General features: G+C 37.0%; 2 protein-coding genes and 1 long non-coding RNA gene across 4 annotated transcripts in view; 1 reads left to right on the top strand and 2 right to left on the bottom strand.

The window, feature by feature from the left end:
• Nucleotides 1-26,709, top strand: part of LOC127856993 (uncharacterized) — a 54,679-nt gene that overhangs the window by 17,327 nt on the left and 10,643 nt on the right. The window contains exon 1 of one of the 2 annotated variants that reach the window (XM_052393230.1): nt 26,038-26,677. The exons of the other annotated variant lie outside the window; for it this stretch is intronic. Within the exon in view, the coding sequence (XP_052249190.1) occupies nt 26,531-26,677 (147 nt within the window). The 5' untranslated portion in view covers nt 26,038-26,530. Of the gene's footprint in view, nt 1-26,037; nt 26,678-26,709 lie in introns of those variants that run through there. 2 annotated transcript variants of the gene reach the window in all.
• On the bottom strand, nt 3,978-4,313 carry LOC127858556 (uncharacterized). Its single transcript, XM_052395772.1, has one exon. The coding sequence runs from the start codon at nt 4,311-4,313 to the stop codon at nt 3,978-3,980; it is 336 nt and encodes a 111-aa protein (XP_052251732.1).
• Nucleotides 4,460-6,476, bottom strand: LOC127856997 (uncharacterized). Its single transcript, XR_008038278.1, has 3 exons — nt 5,739-6,476; nt 4,860-5,030; nt 4,460-4,608 (listed from the first exon to the last, which is right to left on the bottom strand). It is a non-coding gene; the product is annotated as an uncharacterized LOC127856997 (long non-coding RNA).

Below are 26,709 nucleotides of genomic sequence, written 5' to 3'. Positions count from 1 at the left end.
CTTAACTTGGAAATCTCTGGTAAAGGCCATCTGCATTCTTAAAAGAGTATGTCGATCTCACAAAAGGGATGGTATTGTCGCTGTCGATAGCGTAGAAGAGCTCAAAGAAGCCGAGCAGTTTGTTATCAAGTCGACCCAAAGAGCAGCGTTTGAAGAAGAGCTGTTGTCCCTAAAAAGTAGAGAGAAGATACTGTCAAATACTAGTAGTAAAATCATTCAGCTCACACCTTTTCTGGACGGGGATGGGATTCTTTGTGTAGGTGGTCGGATCAGAAGATCACTCGTGGAAAACACACTTAAACACCCTATAATACCCCCAAGGAAATGTCACGTCGCTGCACTTCTAACGCGACACTTTTATGAAAAGGTTCAACACCAGGGAAGAACGATAACAGAGGCCTCTATTCGCAGCCATGGATATTGGGTCATTGGGGGCAAAAGATTAGTTTCTTCTATAATACACGCTTCGCGGAATGTTCCAACAACAACAAATGGCCGAACTCCCAGCAGAAAAAGTCACGCCCACAGTGCCCTTTACTTGTGTTGTTGTTGATGTGTTCGGTCCGTGGCACGTGACAACCCGCAAGACACGAGGTGGAAAAGCTGAAAGTAAGAGGTCGGCTGTACTATACTCGTGTCAGTTCACAAGGGCTGTTCATATCGAATTGGTAGAGGACATCTCCAGTTCTGCCTTCATTAACTCTCTTCGTAGATTTGTTGCGCTTAGAGGTCCAATACAGGAAATCCGGTCGGACTGGGGAACCAATTTTATTGGCGCACTTGGTGACCTTGGTGCCCAAGCTATATGTGTTGAAAAGGATCCTGTGGTCGCGCATCTAAAAGACAACAAGATAATTTGGAGATTCAACCCTCCTCATGCGTCGCATATGGGAGGTTCATGGGAACGTCTAATAGGTATTGCAAGAAGAGTTCTGGACTCTATGCTACTTGGAAACCATGGTAGAGCATTAACACACGAAGTACTCTCTACGTTCATGTATGAAGTCTGTGCTATAATCAACTCGCGACCTATAGCCCAGATATCCTACGACCCAGAAGTACCAGAAGTCATGACTCCTGCTTTACTTCTTACGCAGAAACGTGTCAGCTTAGCGGACTAATCACCACAGAGAGTTTAAAAGAGATATACTCTTCTCAATGGAAGTTTGTGCAGGTTTTGTCATACACGTTCTGGAAACGTTGGAAACAAGGTTACCTACAGTGCTTGCAGAAAAGACAGAAATGGCAGCTGGAGGAAGAAAATGTGCGAGCTGGAGATGTCGTTATCCTCACAGGTCAGGAGTTGCATCGGAATCGTTGGCCACTGGGTGTGATTGAGAGCATCTATCCTAGCGAAGACGGCAAGGTCCGGTCTGTGGAAGTGCGTGTCGTGCAGGATGGGAAGACTTCGAACTTTGTCAGACCAATTACTGAGCTCATCAGGTTGATTGACTGAACTACAGTTTTATTCCAAGCATGTGTGAATTGGTTTGAACATGCATAAGCAATTATTAATTTGATATGAACATCATCTTGAGTGTTTTGTCCAGTTTCATGTACCTTGTATATGTGTTTAGCATTTTATGTGTTATGCTTTACTGTGTAGTATGTTTCCATTTCTACAAGATGTTTTTTGAACTTTATTTTCAGTTTATGAAAGATAATAGTATATTTTCTGGTTTTTGAGACATTAATATGATTAAGTGCTTGGCATAAATTCGCCTAAGGCTATTGTTATTGACAATATCATGTATATTGTAGTTCATTGTTAAAACCTTACATTGTGTTCCAATATTTTATCTTAAATTGTGTGTGATATCTTTGATATCAGGTGGGGAGTGTATTGGAACGCGTTTGTTTTTCAAAAGATCTGGTGTAATGTAGCCTTTATTTTTCTGGGAAGCTTATCGTGGTTACTCCATACAATGCGCGCATCAAATTTGATAATCCTCGTATGCTAGACTTTTTCCACTGTAAGTTTAGATTTTAATGTTAATAATGTGTCATTCTATACAAAGTAAATATTAATAAATTCATTTTTCTTCTGTAAATGTGACCATGCTCAATTTCTATGGTTTCGTTCTCATAGTTTAGTACCCTACATTTTTGTGTTTTCACCACTTTTAAGCTTGGGAACATATAATTAGTTACTAAATACACATATTAGGAAGCTTATGGTTTATCTCATAATAATTTTTACGTTGTGTGTATTATTGCAGCTTAATGCCGAGATTTTTCAAATTTTAAAGCATGTTCTTAGTTTTTAATTATTTTGTATTTTCAGACGTATTGTCTACATCAACCACCGTTGTTTTTTTTACGGAACCAACAAATCCGTTAACTTACGACTGGAATTCAATTGTTACTTGGAGTCGTTAAAACCATCATTATCACCACCACCACCACAAGGACCATCACCACCAATACCACAACCAATATAACCCATATCACCACAAACATCACAAATACCACCACCTCCATCACCTCCAACACCATCACCACCACAATCTCCACAACACCATCATCACCACCATCAACACCAACACCACCATCACCACCACCAAGACTTCTATCACGTTCCCTACCACCATCACCACCACCCAAACATCACTAACATCATCATCACCGCCTCCACAGCCACCATCACGACCACTATCACCACCACCGCTCCCATAAAAACGACCACAATTGCCACCACCACCATAAAGACCATCTACGTCACCAATACCATCACCACCACCAAAACCACCACCATCACAACAACAACCACCATAACAATCACCATCATCACCACACAAACAACAACCACCACCACTACCATCAAAACGACCACAATCATCACCACGACCATCAGCACCACCATCACCGCCACCATCATATTCACACTCATCACCACCATCAAATGGAACATCTCCACCAATACCACCATTACCATAACCATCATCACAACCATCAACAAACTCACTATCACCACCACCATCATCACCACCACTATCCCCACCACCATCAACACCATAATCTCCATCAACCACAATCACCAACAACACCATCACCACTATCACTTTCATAACAATCCCCACCACCATTCCCACCAACACCGCCATCACAACCATTTCCATCACCGTCAACACCACCATCACAATAACTACTTACACCACCATAAACATCATTTCCATCACAATCATCGTCGTCATCGCCCACAACACCACCATCACCACCACCATTCCAATCACCATCACCACCATCACAACCACCATCACCCCAAAAACTTCCATCACCTTCACCATCACCACCACCACAATCACCACCATCACACCTATATCTCTATCAAAACCACCATCACAACCACCAATTCCACCACAATCACCATCACCACCACCACCAGAGCCACACCAACAAATTACCTCTATCATCACCAACATTACCATTTCCACCACCATCATCACCACCACCACCATCAAAATCACAATCACTACCATCACCACCTTTATCTTCATCAACACACCATCACCACCACCAATTCCACCACAATCACCACCACCACTGGAGCCACACCAACAATCAGCAACAACATGACCAATTACCTCCATCATCACCAACATTACCATTTCTACCACCACCATCACCACCACCATCACCACCACCATCACCACCACCATCACAAGCATCAACACCAGCATAACCTTCATCACTACCAATATCACCTCTCACCACTTCCATCACCATCACCACCACCATCGTCCCCTTCAACACCATTACCACCGTTACCACCATTATCACGTCCACAATCCCTTTAACAATCTCTACAATCACCAACACCATCATCATCACCACCACCATCACCATCTTCCCCATTATCACAACCACCACCACCACCTTGACATTCATCACCGCCATCACCTTCACCATCAACAGCACCACCTCCATCACAATCACTACCAACACCACCACCGTCATCACAAACACTATCATAACCATCACCATAATGACACCACAACTATCGCCTTCACCATCACCACCAACATCACCACCATCAACAACATCACCAACACCACAATCAATACCACCACCATTACCACCACCGTAATCACTATCACAACTAACGTCACAACCATCACCGCCACCGTCACAACTATTACCTTAACCATAACCACCACCACAAACACCATCAACAACAGCATCGCCATCACCATAACATTCACCACCATCATCACCGCCATCATCGCCAACACCATCATCACAACCATCACCACCACCACAATAACCACAATCACCAGCACTATCACCATTTCCACAACCACCATCATCATCATCTTGCAAATCATCATTATTTTCCTTGTTAATCTAACAAAATGTATTTTCTTATAAAAAGTAATTATACATGGACAAATTAGGAATGTGTGTTTGTATTTTACGGGATTTTTTACACATAAATATAAAAAAATATTATTCAGTCGCTCCAAATTATTTAATATGCAACGATGTTCAGCCTCTACGGAACGTCCAAGTTGAGGAATCTTCATGGCATCCGTAAAATTTGTGCCATACTTCTTCAGCAGTGGAACCGGATCGTGTTAGTGTCCCATCTGACACGAACTGGAAACTGACCTAAAAATAAATTAAACGCTTCTAACTTGAAAATGAACAATTAGCTCTTTTTTCTCCTTCTCCAGATCTTACCCCCGCCGAATACACACATTGAAAAGCAGATCAATGTATTAACACCGCATATAAATGCAAACAAATCAGCATAAATTAAGTCGAATGGACAGTGTTGTCTGCCTGCTTACCAACAGCAGTAATGCTTACCAAAGGAAGTCAACAACAATCGAACATCACAATTATCGCTTTAATCATACCTGTCTAACGTCATCTTTGACCTTTAAAAATGCTATCTCATATCTTTGTATTCACAGCAATGGCAGAGATGACGGTCCATACTTCAGTCTGGTATAGGTGACATTCAGCGGTTGACCAGGGTGTATCGGAACCCATGTGGAGTTCCTGCCCTTATCGATATGCACGGACAGCTGTTGAACAAAAATATGTTAGACATACCACCACGACGTTTATTGGATACGGACAAAGAATACGTCGCCAATATTTTTGTCCAAATATATTGATTAAATTGTAAAGTATTCCAATTAACCATTTGCTATATTGTTTCCAAATTAGTTGCAGATAAATAACATAAACACGTATTAGCAAATATAGGTAAATTAGAATACGTCCATTTGTAACAAAAGGTCAGAGTTTACGTTATACTGCAGCACTGAAAAAAGAGATAAGATTATGTAAGACCTTGCTTACTGCATTTGGTAAACAGTTTTCCTGTTGGAAAACAGAACGAAAACGCTATAGATTAGACTTGATTTTCAGAGCTAAGGCGTTTAACACTGTTTACGCTTACTCGGACTCGCTTTCGCACCATCGACCCACGTCAGTGTGTTTACTTTTGCGGGCAAAAAAAGTGTGTCCCTCGCTGTAAACTGAGGAGCCTTGCCCGAGTTTGAGCTTCAACGACGTTAAAACGTCCTAGCTCTATAAATCAAGTCGAATGTACAGTGTTGTCTGTCTGCATACCAACAGCAGTAATGCTTACCAAAAGAAGTCAACAAAAATCGCACATCACAATTATTGCTTTATTAAAGAATACCTGTCTAACGTCATCTTTGACATTTAAAAATGATATCATTTATCTTTTTATTCACAACAATGGCAGAGATGTCGGTCCATACTTCAGTCTGGTATAGGTGACCTTCAGCGTTTGGTCATGGTTTCTCGGAGCCCATGTAGAGTTCCTGCCCTTATCCCAATGCACGGACAGCTGTTGAATAAACATATGTTAGAGATACCACCACGACATATATTGGATACAGACAAAGAATACATCGCCAATATGTTGTGTTCAAATATATTGATTAGATTGTAAAGTGTTCCAAATGACTATGTGCTATATTTTTTTCCAAATTAGTTGCAGATAAATAACGTAAACACGTATTAGCATATAAAAGTAAATTAGAATATGTCCATATGCAACAAAATGTCAGAGTTTACGTTATACTGCAGCACTTAAAAGAAATAAGATGATGCAAGACCTTACTTTCTGCCTTTGGTAAACAGTACTGCTGTTGGAAAACAGAACGAACCCGCTATCGATTAAACTTGATTTTCAGAGCTAAGGCGTGTTAACACTGTTTACGCTGACTCGGACTCGCTTTCGCACCATCGACCCACGTTAGTGTGTTTACGCTTGCGGGCAAAAACGTGTGTCCCTCGCTGTAAACTGAGGAGCCTTGCCCAAGTTTGAGCGCCAACAATGTTTAAACGACCTAGCTCTATAAATCAAGTCGAATGGACAGTGTTGCTCGTCTGCATACCAACAGCAGTTATGCTTACCAAAGCAAGTCAACAACAATCGCACATCACAATTATCTCTTTAATTAAGCAAAACTGTCTAACGTCATCTTTGACCGTTAAAAATTATACCACTTATCTTTTTATTAACAGCAATGGCAGAGATGACGATCCACAATTCAGACGGGAATATGTGACCTTCAAAGGTTGGCCATGGCCATAGTGTATCAGCTGTTGAACAAAAATATGTTAGAGATACCACCAACGACGTATATTGGATAGAGACAAAGAATTTGTCCCTGATTTTTTGTCCAATCTATTGATTTAAGTTGAAAAAAGTTCCAACTGACAATGTGCTATATTTATTCCAAATTAGTTGCAGCGAGAAAACCTTCCATTTACGAGAATTGACAGTGTCAAAAGTTCAAAACGATCCGTTAAAATACACATACACATTTAGGCGCACGTGTGAATTGTTTAATACCTATATTTTTCATGGGGAATATAAAACGCATATAAATTTGTTTTTACTTTTAAGGTTATGCTCCTTTTCATTAATATCATGTTTTTTAATACTTCGATAGGTAAATTAGTCACCTAAAACTATTTTGTTTCAACAAGTTTTACATCTCCATTTCAATTAAGTAAAACACAGTCAAAAAACGTATGTTTCTCACAAACACCGTCTCAATTGCAAAGCACACACCGATACAGCATGCGTAACACAACTTCATATTTACCTTATCAGGTTAACTACACATCAACACATCCATCCAATTCAATATCCCGACAACCAATGGTCTAAACAATCAAGTTTAACACCTTACCATATCACCTGATCGCATCTCAGAAAGGTGCAACACGCCATTAGAACAACTCAACAGATGAAGTGGTGGTACATATTTAATCCTTTACCACTTAGGAACGTATTTTGACGTATGTGTAGTTCCGTAGAAAGTTCAATTAAATTGAAGACCTTTTTACTAAATTCAAATTTAAAGGCATCATCTCCAACCCTTAGATACTGATGAGCAGCAAACAGCATAAAACCTGAACATACTTCGAGTTACTCGCAGACTGTTCTGGTTTTATGCTGTTTGCATATAGGCATTTTTAATTTACTTCTGAGCGGGAAAGGGAAAATCGAGTGAAGGTTTTTTGCGGTAAAAACATCGTCCGATTTCGAATAAGATCGTGTTGGCATCTAGTGCCAGGTAAAGCACTGAGCAATGTTCAGTTATAATTAAGGTATCGGGCAAAGCCTGTGCAGACATAGGACGGCCACCTGTACAGAAATCAGAATTCAAAATCATTTAAAAAAAAACTACCGAAATAGTATAATGTCATGTCGAGGGAAAATCGTTTAATTATCTAACCACAAATGTTTGCGTACTCGGTCAGCACGTCTGGAAATCGTTCCTGAACGCCTGAATATGCTACATTATTTGCCAGTTTGCTATATTTGCTTTTGTAAATTCAATTTTATATCGAAATGATTTGTGCTAAAATGCTCCATATACAACTCGCAGTGAGATTTAAAAAGACCCGCGTCATGCGAAAATGGGTCTTATGCCATATGCGACAATCATAGCTTTAGCCCACATAGTCTGCGCATCTCTCAGTCTGGTCAAGAGATACATAATGAGACCATAAAACACCAAGTGATTTTATAGCGGACAGCATCGCATCTGGCCAGACTACGCAAATGCACATGCTGGGCTTGAGCTACGCTGGCCGAAACGCCATAAGACCCATTTTCGCATGACGTGGCTATGAATGTGTGATTTGAATGTTTCGAAAGAAAACTGCGTGTTAAATATTAACATACGATATATTTCGATGGTGTAGAAATAAACTCATAATAAGCCATATGAGGACACATATGATGTGAACTCCCGAAGTATACTTTGTATCTACTAACACTAATGTGTTGTTAAAAAATAATAATACACATTTCATGCGGTGAATATGCGACTTACAAGTGAAAACACACACACACACAATAGTTAAACTTTTGTTTTCAATGTATTTATTTAGAAACGAAAATTTCAAACTATTTCAAAGTCAGCATTTACGCCGACTACCTTTTTAAAAGATATTTCTTGTTATATTTAGTGTTTTTTTTAATATTCGGTTTTAGCGATTATAAAGCATTTTTGAGGTTGTTTATAGTATACATGTTTTCTTGTTATATTTGTGTTTTTTTATTCGGTTTTAGCGATTATGAAGCATTTTTGCTGTTGTCTATCGTATCCCTGAATTATTGTTGAACTCCTGTTCAAAGTTTTATAGAGAATATAAACAAGCGTAACCTTATACTATTGCGTTGTTTTCCAGAATCTATAAATAGCCTCAGATTATGAATGACCTGTACTGCGTCATTAAGACGCAGCGATTTGCCCGAATCTGTTAATAGCCTCAGATTATGAATGACCTGTACTTCGTCATTAAGACTATTTTAATTATTCATAAATAATTTCTTCCACGACACGTATAATACAAACATTGTTTATTGATTATTTTCTATATAAGCTAAGTTAAAAAATATTCTATTTAACACGATATTCACATAATGTTTCCATTTATGAATGTAGTTGGAGAACTCAAACCTCTTGCATAAATTATACAACTCTTTCTCGCGCGGATACGGCAGGCGTGGCGGTTAGTAGGCTTTCCGTAGATAACGCGAACTGACTTAAAATTTTCAGTAACAACATTAGCTGTTGCTATGCGAACAACTAAAAAACTAATTTGTGTACACTCTGACCCATTAACACCTTCATCTTTGACCTTTTACTTAACTTAAGCAATATGGAGATCTTGTCTTCATAAAGATCAATCAACATATGTCATATGAAAGATGTTAGATCTTTAATGAATATTTCATTATATATTGAGCAGTAAAGCATTTTACATAAGTGACGCGTGTGACCATAACCTTTGACCTACTGAAACCAATCAATAGGTGTTTTACTGGTAGACCAATCACCGTGTGGAATATTAAAGCTCCTAATTCATAGTTATCAACATATTTTGCAGAAACCAAATGTGAATGAAAGCAAACCAATGGACAGATGAAAAGGGAAAAGTCAATATGTCTTCCAAATTAGAGAGTGAAGGAAAACAACTGCAGTAAACATGACGATGCTAACAAATTGTAGGACTTAAACATAATTTATTCTTTATAAAAACTACACAATAAAATATTTGTATATTGTATCCTAAATGTTAAGGCTCCACTGCATGTTTACATGTTGCTTTTGGTCTCCCATCTTTGCTTGTGTTCAAATCTGAAACACAAAAAATTAAAGGCAAAGATTTTATAAATATCAATAAGTTGAGCGCTAGGAAAACGAGGCCTTATTTATGTGTGCACAGGCATACCTCTGAAAATACTTTCTGTGTTTTCCTTGAGAAGGGACTGCCTAAAAATGCATAAAAGCGGAAACTGTCATCTCTTATTAGCCTGTGCAGGTTCCCAGAGCGTGGCTGATATGTATTTGCATTTATGGCATGTATACTGGAATCAACACTTGACTACATGAACACCTAATGGTTTGAATGCATTTATGGCATGTATACTGGAATCAACACTTGACTACATGAACACCTGGTGGTTTGAATGCATTTATGGCATGTATACTGGAATCAACACTTGACTACATGAACACCTGGTGGTTTGAATGCATTTATGGCATGTATACTGGAATCAACACTTGACTACATGAACACCTGGTGGTTTGAATGCATTTATGGCATGTATACTGGAATCAACACTTGACTACATGAACACCTGGTGGTTTGAATGCATTTATGGCATGTATACTGGAATCAACACTTGACTACATGAACACCTGGTGGTTTGAATGCATTTATGGCATGTATACTGGAATCAACACTTGACTACATGAACACCTGGTGGTTTGAATGCATTTATGGCATGTATACTGGAATCAACACTTGACTACATGAACACCTGGTGGTTTGAATGCATTTATGGCATGTATACTGGAATCAACACTTGACTACATGAACACCTGGTGGTTTGAATGCATTTATGGCATGTATACTGGAATCAACACTTGACTACATGAACACCTGGTGGTTTGAATGCATTTATGGCATGTATACTGGAATCAACACTTGACTACATGAACACCTGGTGGTTTGAATGCATTTATGACATGTATACTGGAATCAACACTTGACTACATGAACACCTGGTGGTTTGAATGCATTTATGGCATGTATACTGGAATCAACACTTGACTACATGAACACCTGGTGGTTTGGATGCATTTACGGCATGTATACTGGAATCAAAACTTGACTACATGACCACCTGGTGGTTTGAATGCATTTATGGCATGTATACTGGAATCAACACTTGACTACATGAACACCTGGTGGATTGAATGCATTTATGGCATGTATACTGGAATCAACACTTGACTACATGAACACCTGGTGGTTTGAATGGATTTATGGCATGTATACTTGAATCAACACTCGACTACATGAACACCTGGTGGTTTGGATACTTGTTCCATAGGAAATACATGGGACTATTTATGTCTTTGCATACCATAGATGGATCCACACATTTTATGATATGACATGTGACTGGTTATAAATGCAAAAAGCTGTAAGTTCAACTGACTGCAGATTGTATCTTACCCTCAGTGTAGCTTCTGCTTCTTTTTGGCTTTCACAAGGTCACCGTCCTCCTTTAATAATACAAATTAAAAGTTTGTAGCCAAAAATGACAATTAAAGCAAAATTAGGAAATAAGATACAGTATTAAAGAAAATCGTTTATTTGTTTATGATTTGGATAAGTATCATGAGAAAATACAATCTAACAAGATGGCTGTGATAGCCAATATTGCTCACCTGAGTTCAACATTATTAAAAAATATCACCTGGTGAAATAGATTTTTACCTCATGTGATCCAGTTTTTAATTTAATTTGGCCTAGATTTTGTCATGACAAAACTTCAGAATAAGTTTCATCAAAATCATGTCACAAATGAGTTATCTATATTGTTTAAAAGTGTTTTCAAAGACTTACCCGTCGACAACAAAAATGCATGAAGGAAAAAGACCCTAACAAATTCAAGACAAAAATGTGGTCAAAAGAAATTGAACAATCAAATTATGAATCGCTGACGTGAAACATATTTAAAAAATGTGGAGACTAACCGTATGTTAAAATTCATGACATTTTTGTCAATAATAAAAAATAAAGTTAACCTTTTTCCGTTTCATGTAATCTCTAGCTTCAGCAGCTTCTGCTATTCGCACGGCATACTGTTAGCATAATACAATCATTAGCAAAAGTCATAATATTTATTTAAGAATAACAATCATAAAATCATGTGAAATATTACAAAACAATCCAGTATTTTGCGATCTTATTAAAAGGCACTCATGAATATTTAGTTTATTTTGGTTAAACAATATAATTTTTAAGACACTGTCTCAGAATAGAGGGAACATACACAAATATGTATTGATTTAAGAATTACTGCAGAATAATAAACCATGTTAATAAATCTACATTTTCTTAACATGTCTTGTATATTCATTTAATGTCTGAATCTGAAGCATCCCAATACATAAAAAAATACTTGTACAAGAAGGTATTTCAATGGAAATTGTTCACAAAATGTTTATATTTTTAAAATATGCTTTAAGTTCTAAAATATACTATTTAATATCTTATATGGACTTTGCATTGAAATTATATGAGCTATAGAATTACAACAAGAAAAGTATTAAAAAGAAACAAGCAAATTGAATTTAAATATACCAATTTTTTGCTAAATTCGCCCGTATCCGCAAATTTGTTTGTTTAGGTTTGAATTAACGTGTCGAAACATGAATATTAATTAGGTCGTTTTCGTTCTTTACCTTAATCGACCCCAAAATAAAATTGTTTGTTTTCAACCATATTCAACTGGATTTTCAGTGATATCCTCAATAACAAGAGGGCCTGAAAGGCCCAAAGTCGCTCACCTGAGATAACAAGATATTATTGGGACAAATCTTCTGACCAAGTTTCACGAAGATCGGAAAATAAATGTGGCCTCTAGAGTGTTAACAAGGTTTTACTATAGCCATATAAGGAAAAATGCCCCGCCCCCTGGCAGCCATGTTTTTCAACCAACCGGCATCATTTTTGAACTCATCCAAGATGTTATTGGGATGAATCTTCTGACCAAGTTTCATGAAGATCGGATAGTAAATGTGGCCTCTAGAGTGTTAACAAGGTTTTACAATAGTCATATAAGGAAAAAAAACGCCCCCTGGCGGCCATGTTTTGCAACCAACTGGCATAATTTTCGAATTCGTCCAAGATATTATTGAGATGAATCTTCTGACCAAGTTTCATGAAGATCAGACAATAAATGTGGCCTCTAGAGTGTTAACAAGATTTTACTATAGCCATATAAAGCCATAAAAGGAAAAATGCCCCGCCCCTTGACAGCCATGTTTTTCAAGCAAACGTAACCATTTTCAAACTCATCCAAGATATCATTAAAACCAATCTTCTGACCAAATTTCATGAAGATTGGACAATAAATGTGGCCTCTAGAGAGTGAACAAGGCAAATGTTGACGTCGCACAACGGACAACGCACAACGGACGACGGACAAAAGGCGATCACAAAAGCTCACCATGAGCACGTTGTGCTCAGGTGAGCTAAAAACACGTTTTCTTACGATTCTGCGCATATATACATGTATCTCTGCAAACGGGGACTTTAAGACTGGAATGATGCACAAATCATGATAAATATGTTGAAAATACACGCAGTCAATATTTATGATATTTTGTGAATATTGGTTCACTGCTCTTAAGCAAACTGTTCAGGTTTAATGCTGTTTGCTGCTCATCAGTATCTTAGGGTGAAAGTGAAGCTTTACAAAAGTAAATCTATTAAATAAAGTCTTTAATATAATTTAATTTTCTAAGGAACTACAAATGGGTCAAAATGCGTATCTGAGCGGTCAATGGTTAAGATATTTACAATTCTCATGGCCAGCCGGTCACTTAATTGTTCTGCTGTTCCGATGTGCCCCACTTTGATGGCCTCCTCCAACTGTCTCTCAAGGTCGCAATGCACACCCCGTCTATGGCTACACCCTTCAGTAGATGGTCGTTCACACCCAGGTAGGCGTTCAACTCGGCAAATGTGTCTGTTTTTCTGTGATTACAATTCAAACAAGACTATTGCCAAGCAAGACCGGTGAAACCATTTTCAGCAATATTTCTAGTCTATTTGTTGCCAAAGCAACCAGAATTCTTGACGTATGAACAAAATAAAATGACCTGCATAATCTCAATATTGCCATTTGTCCATGTTTTGAGTTTCATGAAAAAATATGAAGAAATTTTAAAGTAATTGCAGGATCCACCATTTTCAGCAATATTTCTTGTCTATTTGTTGCTATAGCAACTAGAATTCTTTACGTAGGAACAAAATGAAATGACATGCATAATCTCCATATTTCCATCTGTTCATGTTTCAAGTTTCATGAAACAAGAGGGCCTGAAAGGCCCAAAGTCGCTCACCTGAGATTCAAAGGAACTGACCTGTTCTGTGCAACCCAATATGTCATTAGAACAATATGTTCTTACCAACTTTCAAGACTAGTGAACACCCTGGCAGCCACGTTTTTCAACAGACCAGAACCATTTTCATACACATCCAAGATATCATTTAAACAAATATACTGAAAAAGTTTCATGAAGATTCATAAGTCCATATAAGGAAAAATGCCCCGCCCCCTGGCAGCCATGTTTTTCAACCAACATGCATCATTTTTCAACACATCCAAGATATTATTGGGGTTAATCTTCTGATCAAAGTTTCATGCAGATAGGACAATAAATGTTTCTAGAGTGTAAATAAGATTTTACTATAGCCATATAAGGAAAAATGCCCCGCCCCTTGGCAGCCATGTTTTTCAAGCAAACGTAACCATTTTTGAACTCATCCAAGATATCATTAAGACCAATCTTCTGACCCAATTTCATGAAGATTGGACAATAAATGTGGCCTCTAGAGTGTTCACAAGGTTTTACTATAGCCATATATAGCCATATTAGGAAAAATGCCCCGCCCCTTGGCAGCCATGTTTTTCAAGCAAACGTAACTATTTTTAAACTCATCCAAGATATCATTAAGACCAATCTTCCGATCAAATTTCATGAAGATTGGACAATAAATGTGACCTCTAGAGTGTTAACAAGGTTTTACTATAGCCATATAAGGAAAACTGCCCCGCCCCCTGGCGGCCATGTTTTTTCACCGATCTAGACCATTTTCAAACTCGTCCGAGATATCAATAAAACCAATATTTTGACCAAGTTTCATGATGATTGGGCAAAAATTGACACTTCTAGAGTGTTCACAAGGTTTCTCTATAGCCATATAAGGAATACTGCTCCGCCCCCTGGCGGCCATGTTTTTCAACGGACCGGAACCATTTTTGAACTCAACCAACATATCATTTAGACAAACATTTTGACAAAGTTACATGAAGATTGGGCATTAAATGTGACTTCTACAGTGTTCACAAGGTTGTTCTTTTTTTTGGCCTAGTGACCTAGTTTTTGACCCAGCATGACCCAGTTTCGAACACAGTCGAGGTATCAATGGGACAAATGTTCTGACCAAATTTCATGAAGATCAGACAATAAATGTGGCCTCTAGAGTGTTCACAGGGCAAAATGTTGACGACGGACGACGGACGACGGACGACGCACGACGGAGGACGGACAAAAAGCGATCACAAAAGCTCACCGTGAGCACGTTGTGCTCAGGTGAGCTAAAAATATGAAGAACTTTTAAAGTTATCGCAGGTTCCAGAAAAGTGTGACAGACTGACAGACACACAGAGCGCAAACCATAAGTCCCCTCCAGTTTCACCGGTAGAGGACTCAAAAGCTTTGAAACAATGCAATATTTAAGCTCACCAAATGTATGTGTATGAATAATAATTGCAGTTAACTTAAAATAATATGATCTTTTTTTAAATGTCTTATGTGACTGCTTTTCTATGATAATTCTAGTTTGAAATGTTGTATTGTGTGTGCTGGCCTGTAGTGTATACACCATTGTTCGTTCACTTAAATAAATTACCAGAAGATGCTTATAAAGTTGTCTCCCATTGCAATATTACTCTTTGAGTAAATTGTATTTTCCGTTCTCAATGTGTTCTCCTTTGTTCATTTTTTTTCAATGTTTTGACACTTTTGTATGTGTTCTCTCTTTTATACAAACATAACAGGACAGAGAACATACATAATAAGTGTAACTATTGGAGACCAATTCTATTAATATTTTTACTAAAAAAGGTTTAAGATGCAATATTACCCAATAAGTTTAGTATAAACAAGAGCTGTCTCCATAGGATGACATATGCCCCAGATAAACGCTTTGAAAAAAGTTATAAGCATTTTTCGAAACCTAAATGCATATTTAGAAACCTAAACACGGACCCTAAGTTCAAGGTCAAGGTCAAGGTCAAATTTGTTTGCGTATGGAAAGGCCTTGTCCATATACACATGCATACCAAATATGAATGTTACATCTGAAGCGACATAGAAGTTATGAGCATTTTATAAAACCTAAATGCAAAGTGTGACGGACTGACGGACGAAAAGACGGAAAGCGCAATCACTATATGCCTTCGGGGGCATAAAAATGTTCTTCTTATCCTGTTACATTTATTAAAGTTGGAAAATGATTCAAAACTCTTATTCGGGTCTTTAATAAAAAAATATTTTGATAATTTATATACTGTATTTATTTGTGTATGACTTCCTAGCTGAGTTTTAAAGATCTTCAAAAAAGCTATTTATACAAACACTAGCCAAGTCCTCAAAGATTTATATTTTAAACTTGAGCTACAATTGATTTTCCAAAGGGAATGTTTCACAGTTCTGATCATTCTAGAGTTTACGCTGGAGAATGAGTTTATTTTGCCATCGCTGCAAAATCATACTAACCTGTGAGCTAAAATGTCTGATTCTGCATTGCCCTTGATATTGTCACACAGCTTTTTATCTGGCTCAGTTGTCTTTGACGACAAACTATTTGGCTCACATTTCAGTTCCTCAGAATCATCAACCAAAACATTATGTTGTCGTAAAATGTCCTTCTCTTCTTCTGAAGACAACCTTTCTTGAACTAAAAGAAACGTTAAAACATATTTGATACTAATAAAACATTAAATTTTGAAAGGCATTTTGTAAGTAGCTTTTTCCACAAACTGTACTGTGTGGGACTTTCACAATTGAAAATCAGTTTAACTTTCAACAAAATTGTCCACTTGCTTAAAAATTTCAAAAAATTGAGTTATTTCCCTGTTCGTGATGAATTCTCCCAATAGCATATATAAAAAAATGTATACGGGGATTCCCTCCTGTGTTCAAATACCGTCAATTCAAAGGGTATTATTCTCTGCACAAGAAAATTCACTCAAGGGGAAAATCTATGTATTTATTCCCATTTATTGTTAATGTTGATGATTAGAAAATGGTTGGATTACTACTATTCATCAAATTGCAAGGTAATTATTTGTTTACTGCATTATTATCTGGATATTTTCATTGGGTAAAAAATTACATGAGACAGTTGTGGTTTCAAATCAGACGCTGATTTTGATGAGGTGGTCGTAATTTTACTGACGGCAATGTTCATTTTGTTAATTTCTGATTCGACTTTACTTATGAAATGGACATAATAACAAGAGCTGTCAGAGGACAGCGCGCTCGACTATTCAAGTGCTTGACAGTATAATGTAAGCCATCATGGGGTAATTGTTCAAATTATTCAATAAGGTCAAGGTAATAGTTCAGGTATATTTTTCACAATCTATTGAAAATTTGTAAAGACAAAAAACAAACTAAATAGATTTTATTTCAAGTTTGATAGCAATAGCTTGGGTGGGAAGTTTAGACGGTCCTTCAAAAATAAAGTAAATAAATAAAAAAGGAAAAAAAAAATATTAAAAAAAAAATTGGGGGGTAGGGGGGCTGAGAGGGGGGTATAATGTGGGGTGTGGTCATTTATTAGATGATCTTTCAAAAATACAAAAAGGACAAAAATATTTATTTTTATTATTTTTTTTGGGGGGAGGGGGGTCAGGGATTCTGGGTTGGAGCGCGGGGTATTGTTTGGGTGGAATCCATTGTAGTATTCAGGTAAGTGTCGTTTTGTCAAAGTATTAATAAAATCTGAAAAAAAAATAAAGAAGTTATGGCAATGTAACTAAAGTAATATGCATATTGTAAATGGGAAAAGGGCCATAATTCTTACAAAATGCTTGATACAGTTGTCTGCTCTTGTTTGTAGATTGGGGTCATGTTGGTAAAGAAGTTTGCAAAATATGAAAGCAATTTGTCAAGGGACATTGAAAATATTTGAGGTGGTACGCAAACTTTAACATAAATTTATCAATAATATGCATATTCTAAGTGAAAAAGGGCCATAATTCTTACAAAATGCTTGATACAGTTGTCTGCTCTTGTTTATAGGTTGGGGTCATGTTGGTTAAGAAGTATGCAAAATATGAAAGCAATATGTCAAGGGACATTGACAAGAGCTGTCAGAGGACAGCGCGCTCGACTATTCGAGTGCTTGACATTATAACGTAAGCCATCATGGGGAAATTGTTCATATTCAATATTTTATTAGACGATCTTTCAAAAATAAAAAAAGGAAAAAAATTCTCTTTTTTTTTGGGGGGGGGGGTGTTTGAGAGGGGGTATAATGTGGGGTGTGGTCATTTATTAGACGATCTTTCAAAAATAAAAAAGGAAAAAAAAATTGTGGGGGGGGGGGTAGGGGGGTGAGAGGGCGGTATAATGTGGGTGTGGTAATTTATCAGATGATGTTTAAAAAAAATTGGGGGGGGGGTAGGGGGGACGGGGGGTGAGAGGGGGGTATAATGTGGTGTGGGGTAATTTATTAGATGATGTTTAAAAAAAAATGGGGGGGAGATTGGGGGGGATTCTGGGTAGGGGCGTGGGGTATTGTTTGGGTGAAATCCATTGTGGTATTCAGGTAGGTGTTGTCTTTTCAAAGTAATAATAAAATGTGATCGTTAATAAAGAAGTTATGGCAATTTAAGCAAAATGTTCAATTATCTTAGTGTAAAAGGGGCCATAATTTGTAAAAATGCTTGATACAGTGGTCTGCTCTTGTTTATAGGTTGGGATCATGTTGGTAAAGAAGAAAGCAACATATAAAAGCAATATGTCAAAGGATATATGAAATATTTGGGGTAGTACGCAAACTTTAACATAGATTTATCAATAATATGCATATTCTAAGTATAAAAGGGGCAATAATTATGACAAAATGCTTGATAGAGTTATCTGCTCTTGTTTATAGGTTGGGGTGATGTTGGTAAACAAGTATGCAAAATATGAAATCAATATGTCAAGGGACAATGAAAATAAATTCGGGTAGAACGAAAACTTTAACATTTGCTGCATATTCTAAGTGGAAAAGGGGCCATAATTATAACAAAATGCTTGATAGAGTTGTCTGCTCTTGTTTATAGGTTGGGGTCATGTTGGTAAACAAGTATGCAAAATATTAAAGCAATATGTCAAGGGACCATGAAAATGATTGGTGTAGTACGAAAACTTTAACATTCGCACGCTAACGCTAACAGAAACGGAAACGCCGACGCCGGGGTGAGTAGGATAGCTCCACTATATATATTTCATATATAATAGTAGAGCTAAAAATGTTTGGGGTGGTACGCAAACTTTAACATTTGCACGCTAACGCTAACGCCGACACCGGCGTGAGTAGGATAGCTCCACTAGATATATTTCATATATAATAGTCGAGCTAAAAACTGCCAAATGTACGTACCATTTTTGCCCATCACACACTTATGAGTGGGTTTTTACAGTACTGCTTTCTTTTTTTAAGCAGGCAAATTGTGCACAAATGTATTCCTATATTCATATTGCAAGAACTAATCAGGTATTTTGTTATTCTATACAAAGCATATGACTTAAGTCTTATGGAACATATGTATTTACTGACCTGTTTGCAGTATGTTTTTCTGTAGGTGTTTTATTCGCTTTTCTGTTGATCTTTTTGTGACGTCATTTGTCCTTTTTTCCAAAGCTTTAAATCTCTGAAAAGAAAGGTTAAATTTATAAATGAAAACCTGCAGCAATTTTTTTTTATTTGCCATTTAGCAGTTAAGGCAAAGCTCTTGGTCAAATCTGCTTTTAGTATCCATTAACAAAGTTTTCACTATTTAATTGTTTATCATGCAAGGGAGGCAGCCAACACCCCAATATTTTGGCTACTGATCATCCTGTTCAATTTCCACTGCCACTTACTAACCTCGTGAAGTAACCAGAATCTACAAATGTTGGCTTGAATTTGGAATCATTGCTAAAATTAGTTCTTCTTCAATGCTTTGAGCTTTTATGAAAATATATGTTCAGCTCAAAGTTCTTCGTGATAAAACCAAATTCTATGTAAAAAAAATTAAGTCCCAAGTTTGTCTATAAAATCGATTTAAATCAACCTAATAGATTGTAACAAACACAATACCTTTTCCATGTACATTAATTTGCGTGTTTACTCAAAACAAAAAGTTTATATCAAACATAATGAAACAGAAAGCCAAAGTTTTAAATTGACAATTCAATTTATCTTACAAATTTCCGGAGATAGTCAATGTAACACAATTGGTTGATTAGACACGAGATCTATCCTGCTGAAGATTTCGGAGATAGTCAATGTATACATCAGCAAATTTTCAAATTCTGAATTGTTTTCAATTGCAAAAACGTGCACATTTTTGTGAACTGTTGCCATCTTTAAAAAATTGATAAATATCAATATTTTGAGAGCACGCCATATCAAGTAAGTTTTTTTTAATTTGAGCATTAAGGATAAATGTTCTGTTTGTGTTTATTTATGCCAGAAAATAGTTTATGTTGCTCATTTTACCTATTAAAGTGCCTTCTGGATTCCAGGCGGCATAATTAAGATTTTAAAAAATCTTGTTACCAGTGACCCAGAGGGTAAATAGCTGGGAGTTGGATTATTGCAACTACTAAGCTAAAATTTGTTATACGAATATAACTGCTTTGCTGTATTTAACGATTAAGGGAATTGGATATACCATTCCCTTTTTAGTGGGATTCACCTCTACAATCCTTTCGTAGTAAAGTACTGTAAAGCAGTTATTTTCGGATAACAACACTTCAATGACTTTGTTCTATTCAAAAATGAAATTGGTGGTTCATCTCTTTGGTCTACTCTGCTTGTCTTGCTTAAGTTTTTGCAAGCCATCGCCTTGTTGTTATTTTCTCTTTTTATGTCTGTGATATTTGCATGTCTATATACGTCTTTTATTCTTGCAGTTAAACAGGAAGTGTTGTATATTCCGATCGAGCGCACGTCCATGAGCCTGTGGTATGGACTGGCCGCTCTTATTTCATCAGTAAGTGAAGCTGTGAACTAATGTGAGTCTCGTTCTGGGAAATCTGTGCTTAATGCATGTGCATAAAATGTCATCCTAGATATGCCTATGCAGTCCGTACAGGCTATTCCACTTTTATGGTATTTGTCGTTTATATGAATTCTCTCGCGTACGACAACTTTCAGCGGGAAAGTGTCAAACTTGATTAGCCTGTGTGGACTGCACAGGCTAATCTGGGATGACACTTCAAGCACATATACTAAGCCCAGTTTTACCAGAACATGGCTCATATTATTATGCTAGTATGGTGTTCTGAGAATTTGTACGTCGAGACGTTTGTGTCTGGTATCTTACAATAGGCGCATCACAGCAGTTAATGGGTTATAAATAATTAAAAAGCCTCCACGGAGCAGAAATCAATAGTAAATGCTTTTTCATCGTGCTTGCTATTGTAAATAAACCTTCGTGGAAAAGACTTATTTTATTCTTTGTCAGTACTTTCTATGATATAGCTATCACAACTAAGATGCAGTTTACTTGATCACGGTTTAAAATGATCTTGTATTTCAATTACAATCAATATAGTTTCATTACCCAAAATGTGTCACCTTTGCAACACTGACTTTAAAACATTTTACACTTCAATAAAAGGCTATTTTCACAGCTGACGTCTGAATAATTGATACTAATTAAACAACTTAAATGAGGTACGTCAGTTTGAATCTCAGTCCATCCACATAACTAATATGGAAATCTGTTAATAATGTGTAAGATAAATCTCCGCGTGTCAGTGTCATTCCAGTTCAGCCTGTGCAGTCCGCACAGGCTGATCAGGGACGACACTTTACGCATAAACTTGATTGGTAAGGAGTGACGTCCGTGAAACTAAAAATACCTTAAAAGCGGAAAGTGTCGTCCCTTGTAATCTGGGACGACACTTTACGCACATGCATAAAGCCCAGTTTTCTCAGAAAGCGACTCATTTCGATATAGTGTATACTTTATTATTTTAAAATGTGTTTGCTTATCGTGCTAATGGTAAATATCGCGTGCTATGTATCATATGAAGAGTTTTTTTTATGTCATTTAAAGAAAACAGGACAGAGAACAGAAAAGCACTGTTAATAACTATATAAGGAGCAAAAGATAGAAGGGAGGTAATTTTGGAAATTTTAGTGGTTGTAAAGGAGTTCTCTTTCTTCGGTTTTATTACCCAACAAATCCATGGATGCTTCAAGCGTTTTGCTAATTTTAGGAACTATGCCTATGTTTCTCAAACAGCGACAACATTTATGAGATTAACCAAATTTAAACCCGGATAGCATCACAAATTTGACACCAGTTACAGACGTTTAAGAATATATATGTACTTGTTGTGCAGCGATATTAATATAAAAGAAATTATTGAAATTACAGTGCATATTATGCCGTTTAAAATATTAAGCTTGAAAACAAATGTTACATTAGAATGACATTAATATTATTTTAAAGATGTAAAGACAGCCTGAACAAAAAGCATGTTTCACTTAAATTCAATCTTTTAACACGAAACACTCTTTTAAATCTATGTAATATTTCATCTACAGTACTTTAACCCATTTATGCATAGCGTCTAGAAAAAAAGGCCTTGGCAAACAGCGTAGAACCCGATGAGACGCCGCATGATGCAGCGTCTCATCAGGGTCTGCGCTGTTTGCTTAAAGGAATTTCTGTAAGAATATTCTAAATATAGAAATAAATATACTAGACATCCCTAGTATTGTAAATAAATTGATCCACTTGAGAAGGATGGGAGAGTCCACTAGGTATAAATGGGTAAAATTCCACATTTGATGGCGAAGCATCGCGTGGACTTCGCTATTCTGACTATAAGTTTCATATAAATAGCCTGGAAAAAAATTGCGCAGTATATTACAAATATCCATAATTGAAGTCTTATAACTCCAAAAAATTATTGAAGCGGAACAACCTTGCTCAGCACGCCTTATTTTTGGAAGTGACCGAGCACTCTGACCATTGGGTTAAAGAGACTGGAAAAATTTGGGCTTAATGTTTACATATTTTGGAACTTTTCGAAGTCCCCTTATTTAGAGGATGATCATTCAAACAGAACATCTTGGTTCAGTGTCAACCTGGTCATAGCAGTTATGCTCCAAGTAAAGTTAGACTATTCCAGGTAGTAGTTCTTAAATTAAAAATGTGTTCTGTTCTGTTCTTAAATAATGCTATATGATACTCTTCATTGTGTTTTTATTTTTTATTGTTTGCTATATGCAGCCAGAGTAGCTCCAGACCAGTCTTCGCAATGGTGCAGAGACGTTCCCGGTCAGACTGCGCAAATGCTGGCTGCATATGGCATAAGACCCATTTTCGCATGACATTGGTCAAATACACAATATGAACACTAAATGTTTATTTAAAAGTCACATTTATTGTAAAGCATCAGTTATGTTTATTTTGGGTTTATATTTGTGTTATTAGTAAAATCACGTGTTGTCTATTAAAATGGCGAATACACGTATAACCAACATGGGCACTGAACAGCCATAGCCCTTTATTATAGTGTATTGTTGTACATGTTATTATCAATAGTTTTTATTATAATTATTTGATCTGGTAAGTGAAGACATTGCCTTTATAAAGGGGATACTTTGTAAGACAGTCTGAAATATGTTGTAGTTGGTGCCAGTGATTATATTGAACTGTCTGAGGGATTGGTAAGCATTTTCTAGCTTTTACTCGTGTCTTTGCATATATAGGTTTTGTTCGTGTTGTTGTGTGAACAAAATATATTTTGGACAATAAATACACGGAGGCAAAGGTGTTAGGTATTTTTGCTGCTCTTCATTCATCGGAAAATATACAGGGGCGCATCCACGATTTTCTGTTTGAAAGTAGGGTTTAACAACAAAAAATGTATTAATCGTTCAAAATAATTCAAAAATGTATATAACAATACTAACCTTATTCTTTTGATATTCATTTTAAAATATCATTAAATATTTGCCATTTAAAATCATGGCCAAAAGCACCGCGAACCAAGGCAAAGTATTTCAGAATCAAATAGACGCATATCGCTCTTCAATGGACATCTAAGGCATAGTACGAGCGTCGTCATATGTGTGATACGACAATCGCACATTCTCGGCCCTTTCCGTCAAACATCGGATAAGTATTGATAATCTGCGAGGGGTACCGAATGGTGATACGGATGTAATGAAGACAGCTCTGATGTACGTACGTGCGTCGAGATGACCGTGTTCATTAGGGAATCGATATGAACTCTGCCTGCTTGCAACATTCTCACCAAGTCCTTTCGAAACTGCAGGTTTAAACTTTGAGAACCAAGAACGTACGTGGTCCGGTGTGATGGGGCCGTTGATGATACAGCGCAGCGTCTTATGGACTTGAGCGTGGTTGGCTCTTGATTGTTCAGGCAGCCATGTTGATGTCAATTGTGCTAAACACACTTAAAAGTGACGCCATGCTTCTTTTTGTAGGTATTTTTTATTTTGATCTGACAGCCATTAAACCCATTAATGCCTCGCGTCTTTAAAAAAAGGCCTTGGCAAACAGCGTAGACCCAGATGAGACGCCGCATAATGCGGCGTCTCATCTGGGTCTGCGCTGTTTGCTTAAAGGAATTTTTGTAAGAAATATTCTAAATATAGATATAAATATACTAGAAATCCCTACTTTTGGAAATAAATTGATCCAATATAGAAGGATGGGAGAGTCCACTATGCATAAATGGGTTAAACTGCACATGAGTCTGTACAGCAGGAAGACGTTTGCATGTTATTCATGTTTTCAGCAGACGCCCGATGCGCCCCTCTTTCTCCCAGACCAAGGAACGATATTTACGTAATGTATGTATATTATAGGCAAGAGAACGTGCGAAGCGAGTGAAAACATTACCATACTAATCTATATTAATCCAAGTTTCGATTTATATATTCCGATGGTACTATTAAAATTTAGCTAATCGTTTCGGACAGTGGTATTGATAATTCATTAGCATCGCAGGGTTTTTTTAATTAGTGTTCAGTCATAGATAAAAAGAGTCAGGTTTAAATTTGCTTTTCGATTATATAAGCTCACCATTGCAGATTTGTTGTGAAAACAAATAATATCACACACCGCTTGGTTGCGCGAAACGCAAACATATTGAAATATGAGCCGCGTCATGCGGAAATGGGTCTTATGTCATATCTATCTGCGCAGCCTGTCAGAATATATTCTGTCCGCTTATAAGAAAAGGAAACCTTGCGTGACTTAATGGCGGACAGGTAAGCATCCGCTCAGTCTGATATTAATCCACGCTGACCTCACATTGCACATGACCTATTTTCGCACGACGAGGCTCCTATTGTCAATCGAAAAGAGGAATTCGAAAGGCAAAAGGTCATAAACATTAACCAATTATTGCCTAGCGTCTAGAAATAAGACCTTGGCAAACAGCGTAGACCCAGATGAGACACCGCATGATGCGGCGTCTCATCTGGGTCTACGCTGTTTGCTTAAAGGAATTTTTGTAAGAAATATTCTAAATATAGAAATAAATATTCTAGACATCCCTAAATTTTTTTAATAAATTGATCCAATTTAGAAGGATGGGAGTGTCCACTAGACATAAATGGGTTAATTATTCGTTCGCTGTAGACTCAATTTTATGTGGCATTCAGTATTGAATTGTCACACCTCTTTAAAATCAAATTCTTTTTCACACCTGACACCTTCAGCAGTATACTTTCCTTGTATTTGTCATTTATTTTAATGGCCAAATAAATGGGAAAATAATTAAACTGATTGAAATCAGTCTTTTTACTAAACAATTCAATATTTATTGCTGCCCATAACAAACGAGTGCAATAACAGGTCGGTGATAGATACTTAAATGTGAAAGGCAATGAAAAGAGACACAAGGACTCTTGATCAAAATTAGTGCTGCCGTTCAGTAAATGTATGCCCAAATACTCTGATTTAACAGATATAAGCAAAAGACATGAGCGCCCATGTTATGGTCCCGTTTTTATTGGCCGATTTAATGGTCCGTGTTTTTTTCTATATATTTGCGGATTTCTGTTTGTACCATATCTGCGGGTTGTTCTTCGTTTGATTTCAACGTCATAGTATGACATCCTCTTTACGGCGTGCTTTATCACGAGGTCGGGCATCGTGGAGTGAAATATAATCAGAAAATATATACTGTCTTCCAGATGTAACAGATCGCATGTAGCGATTTGATAGGAAGATAGAACATATGATAAATGACAATGTATCTACGCGTTGAAATGTGATACCTACTGGGCGACATCTAAGAGGAATGGTATATTTTTATTTATCAGTTAAATATTTACAGTGAACGTACACTCTTAATGCTACACATGGGATTATGTAACGTGATGGATCATAATTCGCGACAAGGCTTTACTGCTTAATATATTTATGAGGTAATTCGTTAAAATACTTACTAAATGTTTGTTTAAAAAAAAACTCTTCTAAAATCCGGATACCGTTTACTGACTTAGTGACATTTAAAATCGCGTTTGGGCACTGTCGTGATCTGTATTAAGATGAAGAGGAAAGTGGCAAATAATCAGAAAGGTAAAGGCTGTGGATAAACGGGAGCATACATAGCAGGCTCAAGCTAAAACACTGTAAAACTATATAGAATTAACAAGAACGTCAGAAACCATGCCAGAAATAGTGGAAGAGGTGTCGGAACGCAAGAAAGTTAGCATGAACCTTTCGGATCTGTTTCGAGCGGAAGTCTTCTGGTCCAAACTCCGGAAAAAGAGAGAAACGGTCGAGATTCCGACCATATCAACGTACAAAGAACAGGTAGGGTAGTGTGGGATGAAATAAACATTAGA

The sequence above is a fragment of the Dreissena polymorpha genome, chromosome 14 (assembly GCF_020536995.1).
Source record: "Dreissena polymorpha isolate Duluth1 chromosome 14, UMN_Dpol_1.0, whole genome shotgun sequence".
Classification (NCBI taxonomy): domain Eukaryota; kingdom Metazoa; phylum Mollusca; class Bivalvia; order Myida; family Dreissenidae; genus Dreissena; species Dreissena polymorpha.
The sequence above is the reverse complement of the archived record's forward strand: the minus strand, read 5'-3'. Positions and strand labels throughout refer to the sequence as shown.

Coding starts and splice junctions, on each gene's coding strand:
- LOC127858556 (XM_052395772.1), bottom strand. CDS start 4,313: ATGATGATGATGGTGGTTGTGGAAATGGTGATAGTGCTGGTGATTGTG.